This window comes from Chlorella variabilis (genome assembly GCF_000147415.1).
Source record: "Chlorella variabilis unplaced genomic scaffold CHLNCscaffold_5, whole genome shotgun sequence".
In the NCBI taxonomy this organism is placed as follows: domain Eukaryota; kingdom Viridiplantae; phylum Chlorophyta; class Trebouxiophyceae; order Chlorellales; family Chlorellaceae; genus Chlorella; species Chlorella variabilis.
In genome coordinates this window covers 2,005,912-2,019,725 of record NW_005435083.1, presented here as the reverse complement: position 1 = coordinate 2,019,725, position 13,814 = coordinate 2,005,912, and the positions used below count along the sequence as shown (strand labels likewise).

At 71.8% G+C, this 13,814-nt stretch overlaps 3 protein-coding genes across 3 annotated transcripts in view; 2 read left to right on the top strand and 1 right to left on the bottom strand.

Moving 5' to 3' along the window:
- Nucleotides 1-3,192: 3,192 nt before the first annotated feature.
- Nucleotides 3,193-6,757, top strand: CHLNCDRAFT_143280 (hypothetical protein; the record flags this gene model as incomplete). Its single annotated transcript, XM_005849879.1, has 6 exons — nucleotides 3,193-4,035; nucleotides 4,225-5,010; nucleotides 5,133-5,668; nucleotides 5,821-6,166; nucleotides 6,348-6,368; nucleotides 6,650-6,757. 6 exons carry the CDS (start codon nucleotides 3,193-3,195, stop codon nucleotides 6,755-6,757), a joined length of 2,640 nt encoding a protein of 879 aa, XP_005849941.1.
- Nucleotides 6,758-7,310: 553 nt separating this feature from the next.
- Nucleotides 7,311-10,075, bottom strand: CHLNCDRAFT_51155 (hypothetical protein; the record flags this gene model as incomplete). Its single annotated transcript, XM_005849629.1, has 5 exons — nucleotides 7,311-7,484; nucleotides 7,629-7,712; nucleotides 7,785-8,908; nucleotides 9,203-9,737; nucleotides 10,073-10,075. The coding sequence occupies 5 exons, from the start codon at nucleotides 10,073-10,075 to the stop codon at nucleotides 7,311-7,313; spliced, it is 1,920 nt and encodes a 639-aa protein (XP_005849691.1).
- A 14-nt stretch (nucleotides 10,076-10,089) lies between these two features.
- CHLNCDRAFT_34803 (hypothetical protein) overlaps nucleotides 10,090-13,814 on the top strand; it is a gene marked incomplete at its 3' end in the record, with an annotated part of 5,762 nt that continues 2,037 nt past the window's right edge. Inside the window, exons 1-13 of the mRNA XM_005849878.1 lie at nucleotides 10,090-10,342; nucleotides 10,571-10,681; nucleotides 10,920-11,065; nucleotides 11,312-11,397; nucleotides 11,551-11,696; nucleotides 11,911-11,983; nucleotides 12,143-12,255; nucleotides 12,434-12,495; nucleotides 12,614-12,722; nucleotides 12,844-12,885; nucleotides 13,070-13,207; nucleotides 13,330-13,438; nucleotides 13,609-13,799. Of these exons, the coding sequence (XP_005849940.1) occupies nucleotides 10,247-10,342; nucleotides 10,571-10,681; nucleotides 10,920-11,065; nucleotides 11,312-11,397; nucleotides 11,551-11,696; nucleotides 11,911-11,983; nucleotides 12,143-12,255; nucleotides 12,434-12,495; nucleotides 12,614-12,722; nucleotides 12,844-12,885; nucleotides 13,070-13,207; nucleotides 13,330-13,438; nucleotides 13,609-13,799 (1,422 nt within the window). The 5' untranslated portion in view covers nucleotides 10,090-10,246. The remainder of the gene's footprint in view (nucleotides 10,343-10,570; nucleotides 10,682-10,919; nucleotides 11,066-11,311; nucleotides 11,398-11,550; nucleotides 11,697-11,910; nucleotides 11,984-12,142; nucleotides 12,256-12,433; nucleotides 12,496-12,613; nucleotides 12,723-12,843; nucleotides 12,886-13,069; nucleotides 13,208-13,329; nucleotides 13,439-13,608; nucleotides 13,800-13,814) is intronic.

Genomic DNA, 13,814 nt, shown 5'->3' with positions numbered 1-13,814 from the left:
GCCTCTGTTGTGCGAGGCATTACAGAGGCCTCGGTGCATGCACACCGCGAGGCAGGGCGCGCTAGGGGCTGAGCAGCGGGCGGCTCAAGCAGGACAGTGCATGCATGGAGCTAGGCAGGTTGGGGGGCAGGGTGGAGCGAGACGGGGGGGCAAAGATGTTTTTTTGTTGTCTCCGCTGCCGGGGTGGCGGCTTGGGAGGCTGGGGGGCAGGCGGGCGTCGCTAGAAGTGCCCGCTGCTCTGGCTCAGAAGGGCGAGGGGTGGAGGGGTGCAGTGCTGGGGGTGGCGGCCTCAGGCGGCACCCACCGCTGCCTGGAACTGGTCGGGCGAGATGCCGGCGAGCGCCATCTGGCGCGCCAGCACGCCCGCGCCAGCTGGCAGGTCAGACACCACCGCCACCCCCGCGCTGCTCATCTTCTTCTCCTACAGGAACGACTTGGGGTGGGTGGCATGGGGCGGGGGGCAGGGCGGGGCAGTCAGGGGCTGCGGAGCTGCGGCCGGGGGCGGGCTGGCGGGCCGCGTCGGTAGCAGGGCTGCGCGCCTGCGCGGCAGGCGCCCCCTCGAACGCAGGGCGCCCCGGCGCGGCGCGGCTGCCCCCACCTGCTCAATCTCCTCGGCCGAGCGCTGGGACAGCGCCACCTTCTCGCCGCGCACGCTCACCACCACCACCGTGACCTCGTCACCCACCGACAGCGGGCCCGCGCCCTCCTCGCGGCGCTGCTCGCTCTCGTGCAGCAGGCCGGTGAAGCCCTCGGCAATCTGCGGGGGTGGGGACAGGGGTGTGTGAGAAAGGGAGAGCGGCTGGGGTGGGGCCGGCTGCCCCAGTGGCGCGATGCATGCCGACCAGGAAGGCCGTGCCGGGCCCGAGGCAGGCTGGTGGGCACGCGGCACTCCAGGCAAGGCGGCCGGCGTGCATTCCAGGACAGGTATGGCGGCAGGCCCGCCGCACCTCGACAAACACGCCAAAGGCGGCGGTGCCCGCAATCTTGCCGGTGATGACGTCGCCGGCGGCGACGGGGGGCGCGGCGCGGCCGCCGCGCGGCTTCTGCTGCTTGGCCGCCCGCGCCTGCTGCTTCAGCTGCGGCCGCTCGCCGCCGGCGTCGCCCTCCCACTCGTCGTCGCGGGCGCCGCGGGAGCCGCGCTGGGAGTAGCCCCCCTCGGGGATCATGGTGACGGCAAACTTGCCGCGGTCCATGTCCACGTTGATGACGCGCACCGTCACGTCCTGCCCCACCTCCACCACGTCAGCCACGTTGCGCACAAACTCGGTGGAGATCTGCGGCCGGTGGTGGTGGGGGGTGGGAGGAGGAGGGGAGCGGGAGGTCGTTGATTGTGGGGTGGGCGTGGTGTGGGGCAGCGAGGGGCGTGCGTGTGCTGGCGCGGTGGTTGGGCGGGAGCAGGGCTGGTGGGCGGGAGCAGGGCTGCTGGTATTTGTGGTGGGATGGGAGGCGGGCCGCATTCGTGCGTTCGCCCTGGCCCTGCTGGTGTGAGAGGAGCGGGGCAGGGGCTGGGGGGCTGCAAGGGGTGCAGGCTGCGCGGGGCGGGCGCGGCGCGGCGCGGTGCTGTGCTGTGCAGGCGGCGCACCTGGCTGATGTGCAGCAGGCCGTCTGTGTTGGCGCCGATGTTGACAAAGGCGCCAAAGTCGCGGATGGACACGATGGCGCCCTCATACTCCCGCCCCACCTCCAGGTCGCCCACGGGGAAGGTGCGGGCGGGGCCGGGGCCCGCTGCGGGCGGCGAGGGAGGGAGGCGGGGTGGGGGAGGCGTCAGGCGGGGCGTGAGGAAGGGAAGGGGCGTGGATGTGGATGCAAGAGAGGGCGGGGATTGGGTCGCAAGCGTGCGGGAGATGAGCGGATGCATGGCTGGATGGCGCGGGCGGCGGCTCACCGCGCCGGCCGCCTGTGCGACGCTGCCGGAACTGCTGCTGCTCGGGCGCTGGCGCAGGCGCCTCCACGGCCTCCGCGGCGGCCGCCGGTGCCTCGGCCACGGCCTCGGGGGCCACAGCCTCGGGGGCGACCGGCGCCTCGGGGGCGATGGCCTCGGGCGCCGCCTCGGTCCCAGCCGCCGCCGACGCGAGGCGGACGGCCATCCGCTGTGCGCGGGCAGGGCCGGCGGACCTCACACTGCAGTGCACGGGAGGGCGGCAGGCGGGGAGATAAGGAGGTGGCGCTGGAGATGCAAAGGTCGGCAACTTGCCAGGAGATTGGGGTGGGCGTCCAGCCACAAAGGCTTCCACCAAATCGATGCACAGACACAATGTGCGTCGGCTGGGCCCAGGGAGGGCCTGCCGGCAGACGTTCAAGTGAGCAGTGCATGGGTAGTGTGTGGCAGCGGCCACAGCGCACTCACTTGCGGCTCTGTGCGCCCACAAGGCGGACATGAGACAGCACCGACGCCTGCAGCAGCAATCGGGAGGGCGGGTCAGCCATGGGCCGGCGGCGGCCTGGGCGTGAGCAACTGGTTGAGGCGCATTGCGCCGCATCATACCTGGACGGTGAGAGGCGCCATACTTGTGTTTGGAAATGTGGAAGAGAGGGAGCCTGGGCCGCTCCTGCATGTTAGCCAGTTGTGGATTGATGCATGGGACTGGGAAGAAAACTCCCGGAATGCAGCTGCATGCAGGCGGCTGTCTCCGATTGACAGGGCTCGATTGGATTTGGTTGCAGGTTGAAGCGGGCTGGTCTGCAGCGCACTGCAGTGGGCACCTTTGAACTCAAGCAGGGAACGCCACCCGTCCCCGCCCGCGCGTGTGCCCGCCTTGCCTGGCATCGTGGACATCAGGTGGGACTGTTGCAGCCCCAATGCGACACCCCGCGTCCTGGTCCCCCTTGAAGGACTCCTGGTCCCCGCCCTGCTGCTCTCGCCAACGGAAACGCGCGCCCACTGCACTGTGGTGCAGGCTCCTGGTTGGTGAACGGCAGCAGGCGATGGCCCCGCAGCTGGCTCTCTGACGCCGCCCCCTAGCTGCGGCGCCATGCCTGGCGGCAAGCCCGCTGCTGGTAAGCAAACGGTGCGCCTGGCTTCCGTTGAGCCTGCCGTCATGAGACAGCCTGCTTGCTTTCTGGAGTGGAATGATGCCAAGCCTTGCAACCCACCGGCAGCAGCTTGGGCGGGTGGCGAACCTGCACTCAACCCGCGCAGTTTCGCAACACGCCTTGCCGCCGCGCCCCGCTGGGCTGCAGGGCCGTAAAGGCATGGTGTGGCAGTGCCCTGACTGCACCCTCCTGAACGACCAAGCGCCCGCCTGCTGCGACCTGTGCGGGCACCCCGCGCCGGCCGCCCTGCAGACGCCCGGCACCGGCGCGGCGCGGCAGCAGCAGCAGGCCGGCGGCGCAGCAGTGGAAGTGGTCAACCTCGTCTCAGAGGACAAGGAGGCGGAGCAGGGCGGCAGCATGGGGAGCGGTGGCAGCAAGGCCGCGGCAGGCGGACAGGCAGAGGCGGGTGCCGGCCTGTCAAAGGGCGCAGGTGCAGCAGCGGGTGTGGCGGGTTGGGAGGATGACTGGGATGAAGACTTCCAGATCCAGCTCAGCGAGTCCCGCTCCCAGCCCAGCAGCCACCGGCAGTGGCAGCAGCTGGGCGGCAGCGGCGGCGCCGCCGCCAGCCCCCCGCACGCTGCACAGCCGGCTGCCGAGCAGCGGGTCCAGGGCGGGGCGGCGGGGCAGGCTGCCGGCCGCCCAGCGCCCAAGGCCCAGCGCCCGCTAGGGCTCGGCAAGAAGCAGGCAGCCACGGCGGGCGAGGAGCGGCGGCGCAAGGAGCGGGGGATGGCGCAGCTGCACCACACGGCGGATGAGCAGGGCAGCGGATCCTCTGCGGAAACCGCCGTCACCGCGCAGGTGCTGCCAGGCGGCAAGCAGGAGCCCGCGCGCCAGCAGGTGCAGCAGCAGCGGTCGGCCCGCGAGGAGCCAGCAGCCAGCATCACCAGCGGCAGCCCGGCACCGATGCCGTCCCGGGATGCGGCGGGCGGCAGGGGCAGCGTGCAGCCGCCGCCGCAGCGCCCTCAGCTGGGCAAGCGGCCACTGGAAGGCAGCTCAGAGCATGTGCCGGTTGAAGGGCTGGGCAGGCAGTGAGAGGGGCCGGCCAGCAAGAAGGCGCGAGTGGCGGTGCAGGCCCGCAGCAGCGGCAGCGCGGGGCTCCCGCCTGCCGCGGGGCTCCCGCCCGCCCAGCCTGCTCCTGCGGCAGGCTGGAGCCGGCAGTTGGGGTCTGGACAGCCGGCTCCGGCCCAGCAGGGGCAGCAGCAGGCAGCACAGGTGGCTCTGCCGCCGCAGCGGCTGCCATTGGCGGTGCCCAAGGGCTTGCAGCTGCCACCCCAGCCCAGCAAGCTGCTGGGCAAGCTGCCGCGCGACCAGCCGCAGCACCCGTCCACGCAGGTCAAGGCGCAGCAGCAGGCGGCACAGCTGGCGGGCGCCCGCCAGGCATCGCCCGCGCTTGCCGCAAGGGCGCAGCAGGCCGCCACCCCGTCGCCAGCAGCAGGCCTGCAGCGGGCGGCCGCCACGTCAGCGGCTGGGCAGGTGCGGCAGCCGTCGCCGATGGCGGCGGGTGCAGGCGCTCAGCCCATCCCGCTGCGCCTTCCCAAGCAGGCCTCGCTGCGGCTGCCGCCGCGCCGCACCTCGTCAGGACACACCAAGCTCAGCCCTCAGTCGGCGTCCGCCAGCCCGCCGTCCGATGCGGCAGCGCCCCACGCCGCCACCCCGCTGGTCCACAGCCAGCCTGGCGCGGCCGCAGGGGCGCCTGCTGCGCCAGCAGAGGCTCGCAGCGGTCGCAAGAAGGCGCCAATCCCCGCGCCACCACGCCAGCCGCCCGCAGGCCTGCCGCCGCTGCCGCCAGTCAGGGAGCGCAGGCTTTCGGCTCCGGCGCAGCAGCAGCAGCAGCAGGGCGCTGGAGGTGCGGCAGGCGAGCAGGAGGAGGCTGAGGCACCGGTGCAGCCGCAACCGGAGGCGCGGGAGCAGCTGCCGCCTGAGAGGAGCGCCGGGCCGGATGCCTGGCAGCACGGGCTGGCTGCTTTCTACGCGCAGGTAAGGAGGCACAGGCGCTTTGAGGGCAGATGCCTCACTTTCTGCTTCCGGGGGTACAGCAGGCGCCAGTGCTCTGCCTCAGGCCCCTGACCTGCTCCCGTGTGTTGTTTCTTGTTCTGCAGGGGCACCCCTCCCAGCCTGCTCCGCAGCAGCAGCAGCAGCAGCAGCAGGCGGCTGCCGCGGCGCCAGCCTGGGTGCGGCGCGCCAAGCAGTTGGCCTGCGACGTCACGTCGGCCCTGCTGGCCGCTGCCAGCAAGTGCCAGGCAGTCGAGGCCGCTCCCGTGGCGGGCCAGAGGCCCAGCCGGGGGGCGCAGCAGGCTATGCAAGGGTGGCTGGCGTACCGAGTGGCGGCGCGCCTGCCTCAGGCTGCCGCCTGCCGCACCGCCGCAGACGTGCTGCGGCTCGCGGCGGCGGCCGCGGCGGCCGCGCCGCCCCCTCTGCCGGGCGCGGCGCTCACGCCCGCTCCAGGCAGCCAGGCTGACGGGCAGGCGGGTGAGGCGCAGCAGGCGGCGGGGCCCGAGGGCCCGCCGCCGCCGCCGCTCATGGACTTGGGCCAGGCGGCGGCGCGGCTACTGGCAGCTTCCCGTCACCAGGCCCACGCCCTGTCGCTGGGCGAGCGCACCAAGCGCTTCTTCGGCCAGCGGGCCTCGGCAGTCAGGTGGGTTGCAGGGGCGCGTGGGTGAGACGGCGGCAGGGCAAGCTCCAGGGCAACAGGGAAGCAGCAGGCAGGGGAGGACGGCATGCGGCTCCCTCTCTCTGCTGGTGCATGCGTGGGTGTCCATGCTGCCGCATGGCTGGCTGCTGCCGCAGGGCGGAGATCAGGCACCGGCTGGCAGCAGAGCTCGGCGAGCCAGGCGGCGGCGCCAGCGCGAGCGTGAGCAGCCGGCGCGCGGCGCGCGCGGGCAAGCGCGCTGCCGCCGCCGCCGCGCTCCCGCCCAAGCCCAGCAGGCTGAGCCAGGCCGGTGCCGGCGCGCCGCGCACGGTGTCCATCGAAGCGCTTCACGGCGCGGGCGCCGCAGGCCGGCACGCTGCCGTCGCCTCCATCTATCGGGGCGTGCGGGCTGTGCCCAAGCCGAGCGGCGGGATCAAGTATGAGGCCAGTGCGTGTGTGGTGGGCAAGCAGCTGTGGCTGGGCACCTACCCAACGCTGGAGTCGGTGGGTGGGGGTGTGGGACCGGCATGCACCGCTGCGCTGCGCCGTGCCGTGCCCTGCTTGTGCCGTGCTGGGCTTGTGCCGTGCCATGCTGTGCTGTGCTGTGCTGTCCCTGCTGCGCCAGCGTGAGCTCGTGGGCGGGGCCGGCCCGAAGCTGCTCCCCGCGTCGCTTTCCTCCCCGCAGGGCGCCCATGCCGTGGACCTCGTCGCCACCTACCGCTGGCTGCTCAACCGGGACGCCGGGCAGCCCACATTCAACCTCCCCCAGAACGGATACCTGCAGGCGAGGCGCTGCGCGCGGCAGCCTGCCGCAAGCCCGCCGCTGGCGCCTTCCTTGCGCACCTGCCACGCTGGCAGCGGGCGGCGCGCTCAGCAGGGGAGGGCGCTTGCGCATCTACGGCCCACCCGCGGCCCGCCTGGCTGATCAACACCCTGACCCTGATCCTGCCTCCCGCTGGTACTTCGGCCCTGCCCCGCCCCCTGCAGGACAACCGCCTGCTGCGGGAGCTGCGCGGCCTGGGCGACCTGGATGGACTGAAGCGGTACATCAAGCGCGTGTGCGGCGCGGGGCGCGGCCGCCGAACGCGCGGCTGAGCCGCGGCCGCCATCGCGGCGGCACGCCGCCCTGCGCGCTGAGCTGGCACGGGCGCGCTTTGCGCGCCGCCTCCCTTGCATGTCCTGCCCCAGCAGCACTGCTTCCTGCACGCTCTCTCCTGTAGCGTCGTGCGGCTGCCCTGCCCTTTTTCATGCAGCTGCAGCTGCTCCCTGCTGCCTGGCAGCGCACCGGCTGCCTGCCGTGCGTTTTCTCCCAATGTGCCCAAACCCTGGCACCAGCCGTCAACCCTGATTGCACTGCACTCTCCCGGCACCCACCAATGCCTTGCCATTTTCCTTACCTGGCGAGAACTTGCGACAGTGTTGTCCCTGTTTATGTTGCCTGCACGCCGCCTCGTGTTCGCACCACACCAACCCATTGAAGCAACCGCTTACCAATTACAGTTCATGAATCCGCGCCCTCTCAACTCAACGCAACTTGTAAAACCTCGCAGTGTCACAGCGCTCCATTCCCGCTCGCACTCAACTCATGCCCAGCGGCTGCTCCCGGTCCAAGCCAGGTGCTGCTCCTCGGGGTGCCACTGCTCCACCCTCAGCCCACAAACCCAAAGTAGTCTGGCGGCTCCTTGGCCAGCGCGGTGCGGTGCCCGCCCGCCTCCCCCTCCTCGCTGCTGGCGTCGTCCGCTGCCCGCCCCTCCTCCACCCGCAGCCTGACCAGCTCCGCCTCGATGGCGGCGGCGGTGGGGATGGCGCGCGGGCCCAGGGCCTGCAGGAGGAGGGGGCGGACAGGGAGGTGGGTGGACTGGGCAGGAGGGCCGACACATGTGCAGACGCAGCAGGGCAGACCGCTGACATGGGAATTGGGTGTGCTGGAATGTGCGGTGCCTGCGGGGTCCCACGGCCTGCCCACCTTCTTGGCCTCCTCCACAGACGCATACTGCGGCAGCGGCTTGAGGCCCAGCACTTCGGGGCGGCGGCACCCCGCCGCGACCGCCTGCACCGCCACCGCGTGACCGGCGCACGCGGGCGCAGGGCCGGCGACTACAGCAGCGGCAGGGCCACCCACCGGCGCCAGGGAGCGGCGGTCGAAGCAGCGGATGGCGGGGCCTTCCAGGAACCCCACAATCTGCTGCAGCAGCTGGTCCGGGTGGTCCGACGCAAGGAAGTGGCCCGCGCCCGGCACCGCCGCCACCGCCGCCGACGCCGCGCCGCCGGCCGCCGCGGCCTGCGCCATGGCTGCGGCGTCGCCAGGCGTCACCCAGCTCCCCGCGGTGCCGCCGTGCAGCAGCAGCAGGTGGCAGCGCAGGCTGGGCAGGCCCGCCAGCAGGGCGGCGGGGTCGAAGCTGAAGAGGAAAGCTGGATCCATGCGGGGCTTGAGCCCGCCCGAGTCATCCTCCTCAAAGCCGCCGTAGTAGTCGCCGTCACCCGCGTAACCATCCACCAGGCCTGGCGGCAGGCGCAGCAGGCTGCAGGCGGACGCCACGGCGCCCCGCAGCGGCCGCTGCGCCTGCGCCAGCAGATGCTGCAGCTGCGCCGCCTCCTCTGCGGGGTCGGCGGCAGGCCCGTCCCTTGCGCTGGGGCTGCTGCTGCCGCCGTCGGTGCCGTCGTCGCCGCCAACAGCAGCAGCGCCGACGCTGTTGCCGACGCTGGCACCGGCCTCGCCGCCCGCGCAAGCCAGCGCCCGCTGCGCTGCGCGGGCCAGCGGCAGCAGCAGGCCGGGGGCCAGGCTTGCCAGCGGGTGTGCCAGGAAGGCGGCGCAGTGCTCCACACCACCAAATGCGGCCGCCTGGCCCGCTCTGAACCCCCACCACGGCAGCAGCTGCTTGCTGCTGAGGGCGCCGCCGCCGCCGCCGCCGCCGCTGCTGCCGCCGCCGCTGCCGCTGCCGCTGCCGCCACCGCCGCCGTTGCCGCTGGCGCCTGCTTGGGCGCTGCCGGCCTGGGCGCCTGCCTGCCGCGCCTGCAGGGCCCGCACCTGAGCCACCGGCAGCGAGAATTCCGCCGCCAGGAGGGCGCCCGCCAGGAAGGGGTTGTGCTGGGCCAGTGCCAGCCCCGCGGCGGCGCCCATGCCGCATCCCACCACCGCCAGCGGCGCCACGTACAGGTCTTTGGCCAGTATGAAGGCGCGCACATCCTCCGCCAGCATGTCGGCGCTGTACCACCCGTCCCGCGACCCGCCAGACTCGCCGTGGCCTGCAGCAGCAGGGAGGTGGGTAGTGGGAGCAGGGCGGGGCACGCATCATGTCGTTTGGCGGCGGAAATGCAACAGCAGGAAGGCTCGAGGAGCGGGGCGGGTGGCGGCATGGGCAGGGCGGCGCGGGCGGCGGGTGGCACGCGCGGCAGCCGCATGCTGCTGCTGCCGCCGCCACCAGATGGCGTGGGGTGCGGGCGGCAGCCAACGACTTGTCCCATTGGACGGCCACAGGGCCTCGCGGGGCACCAGGAGAGACAGCACCAGGCGAGGGCTGCGCAGGCATGCGGGCGCACCCCGCAGGTCCAGCGCAAAGGCGTGGTAGCCGCGCTCGCCCAGGCGGCGGCCGATGGGCGCCCAGATGTCAGCCGCCTCCCCCAGGTCGTGCAGAAGCAGTACCACCTCGCCGCCGCTGCCCCATTCGAGGTAGCGCAAGCGCAGGCCTGCAGGAGAGCCGGGGGTGGGGTGGTGGCGGGGCATTGAGAGGCAGGAGGGGCGAGGTGGAGGCGGGTGTGGGCTGGGGGAGGGCGTGAGCGGGAGGGCAGAGGCTTCAGGCCCTGAGGCGGTAGCGTCGCATTGCGGGCATGCTGCGGTGCGCGGCTGGGCTGGGTGGGCGTGCGGGCGGCTGTGCGCTTTGCCTGTGCTGACGTCGACGAAGCGCGGCGGCGGGGCGCGGGCGGCGCTCAGGTGCTCCGCCACCAGCTGGCCCAGCAGCGGCGACACCGCCACCCCCGCCAGGACGAGGTCGCCCAGGGCGCGGGAGGCATCGCGCGCCTGGCGGCCCGTCTGGGGCAGAGCGTCGAGGCCCAGCAGCTCCTGGAATGCGGTGGCCTGTGGGGCGCAGGCGGCGGGACGGGGCGGCCATTTGGTGTCCAGGGCGCCAACCCGATGACGGGGCAGGCTTTGCGGGCCATCAGGCGCATGACAGTGCCTGGCAGAAGCTCGCCTGCTGCTCCATCACGGCGGTGCCCCTTCGCCTCTCACGGTTGACGAGGGCTGTAGCGGCTGCTCTGCTCCGGATCAGATGTCTGTGGTTTCGATGGGGATTGGGGAGGGGCTGCAAGGCCGTGGGAGCGTCACAGGCGATGATGGGCTGAGGGCGCCTCCACGTCCAGGTTGCCAGCAAGGCAGGGGCCTTCCTCCCCTACCGCTCCCTGATCGCACACCATTTCATCCATCAATCCAACTGCGCACTGCAGGGAGCCTGTGCAGCAAGGGCGGGCCGCATCTCCCGCTTGGCTGCGCACCAGCAAGTGCTGGCCAGGCCTCCTTTTGATATCCAGACACCGCATAGGTCTCATTCAGACCTGCCCCGCTGCCTGTGAACGGCCATCACCAAAATGCAGGGGCTCGGGGCGGGCACGACCGCCTCGCAGCGGGAGCACAAGCTCCCGCGCGTGACGGGAGTGAAGAACAAGCAGGCGGCGCCCACGCAGGCAAGCGGGAGTGCCGCCACCGACTGCTGCTGCGCCCCTGCAAGCCGCTGCAGCCGGACGCTGCGTGACAAAACACCGCACTGACACTCTCCGAGGCGACCACAGGGACTGGGCAGCGCTGCAGCGTGCCTGCTGCCGCCGCACGCGGTGCCCCGCCTCGGCGCCGCCGCTCCCGCCGCCCGCCCACGCCCTGCCTGCACGGTGCGCCGCCTGCCTGCCTGCCTGCAGATCACAGCGGAGCAGATCCTGCGCGAGTCCAAGGCGCTGCAAGAGGCGGAGCAGAAGGCGCCGACCATTAAAATCACAGACCCAGAGGAGTTGGCCGAGTACCGCCTGGCGGTGCGCTGCCCTGTCCCGCCCGCTGCCGCCTGTGGAAGCTCTGCCCACAGTGCCACCTGCGGTAGCGAGTGCCTGGGAATTGCAGCATGTGCCAGAATTGCCACCCCCGCCGCCGTCGCGCTGCCTCTGCCGCTGCCTCGACACACAGCCGTGCCGGGGCCTGCCTCGCTTGCCCTCCACACACGCGCGCGCACGCTCACCCCCACCACTGCCATCGCCCCGCCACCCCTCCCCGCAGAAGCGCAAGGAGTTTGAGGACCATGTGCGGCGCGTGGGGAGGTGGAACCCCACGGTGTGGGTCAAGTATGCGCAGTGGGAGGAGCAGCAGAAGGACTTCCGCCGCGCGCGCAGCGTGTGGGAGCGGGCACTCGAGGTCGACTACAGGTGCGTGCGGCCTGCTGGTGGTGGTGGTGCTGCTGCTGCTGCTGCTGGCAGGGGTGCAGGTGCTGGGCAGGGCCGGAGGGGAGGAGCAGGCAGGAAGCTGCCGGCGCAGCTGAGCGGATGCGGGGCTGGGCAGCCGGCAGCGGCAGGCCGGTGGGGTGCCGTGCCGGCTGCTGCTGCTGCCGCTTGCCCGCCGGGGCTGTGCTCCCGCCTCACTGGAGGGCTGCCCTGCCTGCCGCGCCCCTGCAGGAATGTGAGCGTGTGGCTCAAGTATGTGGAGATGGAGATGCGGCACCGCTTCATCAACCACGCCCGCAACATCTGGGACCGTGCCGGTAGGCCTGCCCCGCCACCTGCACACAGCAAGCCTCTACGTGCTGCATGCTGCCGTCGGTGCCGCGCTGCTTGGCCCTTGCCGCGCGCTCCGCCGCCGCCCCCAGCCCTCCTCCCACCCACCGCCCCGCCATCCCCAACCCCCCGTGCCGCAGTGTCGCTGCTGCCGCGCATCGATCAGCTGTGGTACAAGTACGTTCACATGGAGGAGATGCTGGGCAACGTGGCGGGGGCGCGCCAGATCTTTGAGCGCTGGATGCAGTGGGAGCCCGACCACCACGGCTGGATGGCGTACGTCAAGGTGCGGGGCGGGGGCGGCGTGTGTGTGCGGAGGGCTGGTTTGGACAGGGGGCGTGGCCGGGAGGCGTGGATGGGAGGGGGTGGTGAGCTTGCTGGGAGCGGAGTGGGGAGTGGCTGTGGCTCGGGGCCGGGACGTGTGCTGGGAAAATAGGATGCGGGACCAGCAATTGGAATGGATGCAAGGACCCAGGAGGTGGGCTCTGGTTGCACTGCAGATGGAGCTGCGGTACGGCGAGACGGAGCGGGCACGCCAGATCTTTGAACGATACGTCAAGTGCCTGCCGTCGGGTGCGCCCTGCGGCCCCGGCAGCCAGCTGTCTGCCTGCTGTGCTTGTTGGCTGCGCAGCCACCCCTGCCCTGGCTGCAGGCCATGTGCTGTCTGTGCCCGGGCATGTAGGCATCACCTGACCGTGGCTGTACTGCCCCGTCCTCCTTGTACTGCCGCAGTCAAGGCCTGGGTGCGGTACGCCAAGTTTGAGATGAAGAGCGGCGGCGACGTGGCGGCGGCGCGCGCCTGCTACGAGCGGGCGGTGGATGAGCTGGGGGAGGATGCCAACAATGTGAGGCATGGCATGGCCTGGGCTGGCCTGGCCTGGGCTGGCTGGGCAGGCACTGCAGCCACGCGTCGGTCGCTCTGGTTGCTGCCGCCCTGCGGCGGCACCCGTGCCCCGACGGCGACGCCCCTCACGCGCCCAGGCTGCTGAATGGGACAGGGCTGGGGGCTGCGCACACCCGCAGGAGGAGCTGTTCCTGCGGTTTGCCGAGTTTGAGGAGCGGGTGAAGGAGGCGGAGCGGGCGCGGTGAGCTGAGCTGCCCGCTAGCCCTCACCGCCCGCCCTTGTTGCCCTGCCTGCCTGCCTGCTGCTTGGGGCACGCACACACACACACACACACACACACCTGCACCTGCCTGCCGCAGGGCCATCTACAAGTATGCGCTGGACCACCTGCCCAAGAGCCAGGCGGGGGAGCTGTACCGCCGCTTTGTGCAGTTTGAGAAGCAGCAGGGGGACCGCGAGGGAATAGAGGTGCGCGCGGGGGTGGAGGCGCGAGGGAGGGCAGCCTCCCTGCTTGCTGCTCATCCTCGTTGCCTGCCCTGCCTGCCCGCGTTGCCTCCCTCACCTGCCTCCCTCGCCTGCCCGCCCACAGGAGGTGATTGTGAGCGAGCGGCGGTTCCAGTATGAGGAGGAGGTGAGTAGGGCATGCTGCGCCCGCTGTGCCCGCTGCCCTTGCCGTTGCGTGCACACCCCACCAAACCCTCGCCCTGTTGTGCTGGTTGGTGGGAGTTCCACAGCCTGCACATGTGTCCTCCCGCCCAGCCGTCCGCGCGCCTGCCCTGCTTACGGTCGCCTTGTGTGCCTGCCCTGCCCCGCAGGTGAAGCGCAACCCGCTCAACTACGACAGCTGGTTTGACTACATACGGCTGGAGGAAAGCGCGGGGGACATTGACCGCACGCGAGAGGCGAGCCCCTTGCCGCGCCCCCCTTTGCTGCACCTCCCTGCCCCCAGCTTCGTGTGGCGTGCCTGAGAGGGGCGCTGCCGCTGGTCTGCTGCCAGCCTGCGTGCCTGCCTGCCTGCCCGCCCGCCCGCCGCGCCGACCCGCCGCGCCTTTCTTCCCGGACCCGCTGTGCACAGGTGTATGAGCGCGCGATTGCAAACGTGCCGCCTGCGCCTGAGAAGCGGTACTGGCAGCGGTACGTGTACCTCTGGATCAAGTACGCGCTGTTTGAGGAGCTGGAGGCGGGTGAGTGGCGAGCGGGGAGGGGTTGGTGTGTCAGCGACAAGCAGCGCCAGGCTGGCTGACATGGCACTTGAGTGCCGCCAGCTCTGCTCCACTGCTGTCCTTGCCCTGCGCCCGCGCCTCCCATGTGCTGTGTTGTCGCTGTACCGTGGTACCGCCTCTGCGTGCCGCAGAGGATGTGGAGCGCACGCGCGAGGTGTACCGCGCCTGCCTCAAGCTGCTGCCCCACAAGGCCTTCACCTTTGGCAAGGTGTGGATCATGGCGGCGCAGTTTGAGATCCGCCAGCTGCGCCTGGATGCGGCCCGCAAGATCCTGGGCATGTCCATCGGCATGTGCCCCAAGGTGCGGGGTGGGGTGGGTGGGGTGGCTGGTGCAGCA